Here is a 1411-nt window from a genome sequence, read left to right as displayed (position 1 = left end):
TATTGAGTCTCGCCAATCTAGAAGCGCCTTTAAATACACAGCAATGGAACGAATCCAATTTCTCTTCATTTTTCCCTTAACAACTACAAGCCTAAGTAGTCCAATTATTCGAGCAATGCCATCTGATCCAAGAAGGTTGGTCCTTAATCTCATCCATCGAGATTCTGTTCATTCGCCTTATCACAATAGGAGCGAAGACTTCACAACCCGCCTAGAACGCATCATGCAAATTAGAAGACCTTTGTCAACCACTGACATCGAGGCTGACCTTGCTCCTAGCAATTCCCTTTTTTTAGTAAATTTCTCTATAGGCCAACCACCTATTCCTCAGTTAGCAATAATTGGACACTGAAGCAGCTTCTATGGGTTCAAATGTTCACCCTGTCGATTCGAGGGGGGGGGGGGGGGGGGGTTGCCTCCAATCCAGTATAGTCCAATATATGATTCAAGAAGCTCCTCCACGTATACTATATTGCCATGCAATTCTGAGGATTGTATCTTTTCCAAACGTCGTGAGACCTTGTGCACCTCGTCCGATCTCTGTTCTTACCACCAAGAACATCTTAGGGGTGTTCGCTCAAAAGGAAACCTTGCCAAGGAGCAACTTAGTTTTAGAACATCAAATGATGGTTTGGTTGCGGTTCCAATAATGGAGACCTCCAAAGGAGTAATAGGCTAATGAGTGGAGCATTAGGACTTGGCTACCTACGCACTTCATTGGCTACCCGACTAGCTAAGTTCTCATATTGTATCGGTGGCAACGTTTCTGACCCTAGCTATATTTATAACAAATTGGTTCTGGGTGATGGAGCTGTGGTCGAGGGAGATTCAACCCGATTGATGGCGACTATCACGTTCTTCTTGAAGGCATTAGTATCGGAGAAGAAATACTTCCAATAAATCCTAACATATTCAAAAGGAAAGGGAGGAACACCGGAGTGGTCATTGACTCCGGTACAGTGTCTACTTGGTTAGTAAAAGAAGTATATGATGCACTTTTCAATGAAATCCAAAGTCTACTAAATCCCTTGTTCACCCCAAATTTTAAACGATATCAAGATCTTGTAGCAGTGTGCTACAATGGAACAATAAATCAAGACCTCGAGGGATTTCCAACAGTGACATTTCACTTTGTTGGAGAAGCAGAATTGGTACTAGACACGTGGAGCTTGTTTACTCAAATCGGTTATGATGAATTTTGCTTGGCTGTGTTACCAAGTAAAGACCGTCGAACTATAATCGGCTTGCTCGCACAACAAAATTACAACGTAGCTTATGACATTAATGGAAAGAAATTGTCTTTCTTAAGAATAGATTGTCAACTCCTAGAGGACTGATTGATATGAAGTGTATTTGCATCTTCTCTTCTCCTCTTATTGTTGATGGCTTCATTTCTTGGAGTTATGAATTT

The 1411-nt window shown here is 41.7% G+C and overlaps 1 protein-coding gene across 1 annotated transcript; it reads left to right on the top strand.

Moving 5' to 3' along the window:
* The first annotated feature begins 115 nt into the window (after positions 1 to 115).
* On the top strand, positions 116 to 1337 carry LOC149527519 (aspartic proteinase nepenthesin-1-like). The gene is made up of 2 exons (XM_089782559.1): positions 116 to 330; positions 812 to 1337. Exons 1-2 carry the CDS (start codon positions 116 to 118, stop codon positions 1335 to 1337), a joined length of 741 nt encoding a protein of 246 aa, XP_089638685.1.
* Positions 1338 to 1411: the final 74 nt, after the last annotated feature.

The sequence above is a fragment of the Theobroma umbraticum genome, unplaced genomic scaffold (genome assembly GCF_002168275.2).
Source record: "Theobroma umbraticum cultivar Fairchild unplaced genomic scaffold, ASM216827v3 scaffold_56.0, whole genome shotgun sequence".
In the NCBI taxonomy this organism is placed as follows: Eukaryota; Viridiplantae; Streptophyta; class Magnoliopsida; order Malvales; family Malvaceae; genus Theobroma; species Theobroma umbraticum.
The sequence above is the reverse complement of the archived record's forward strand: the minus strand, read 5'-3'. Positions and strand labels throughout refer to the sequence as shown.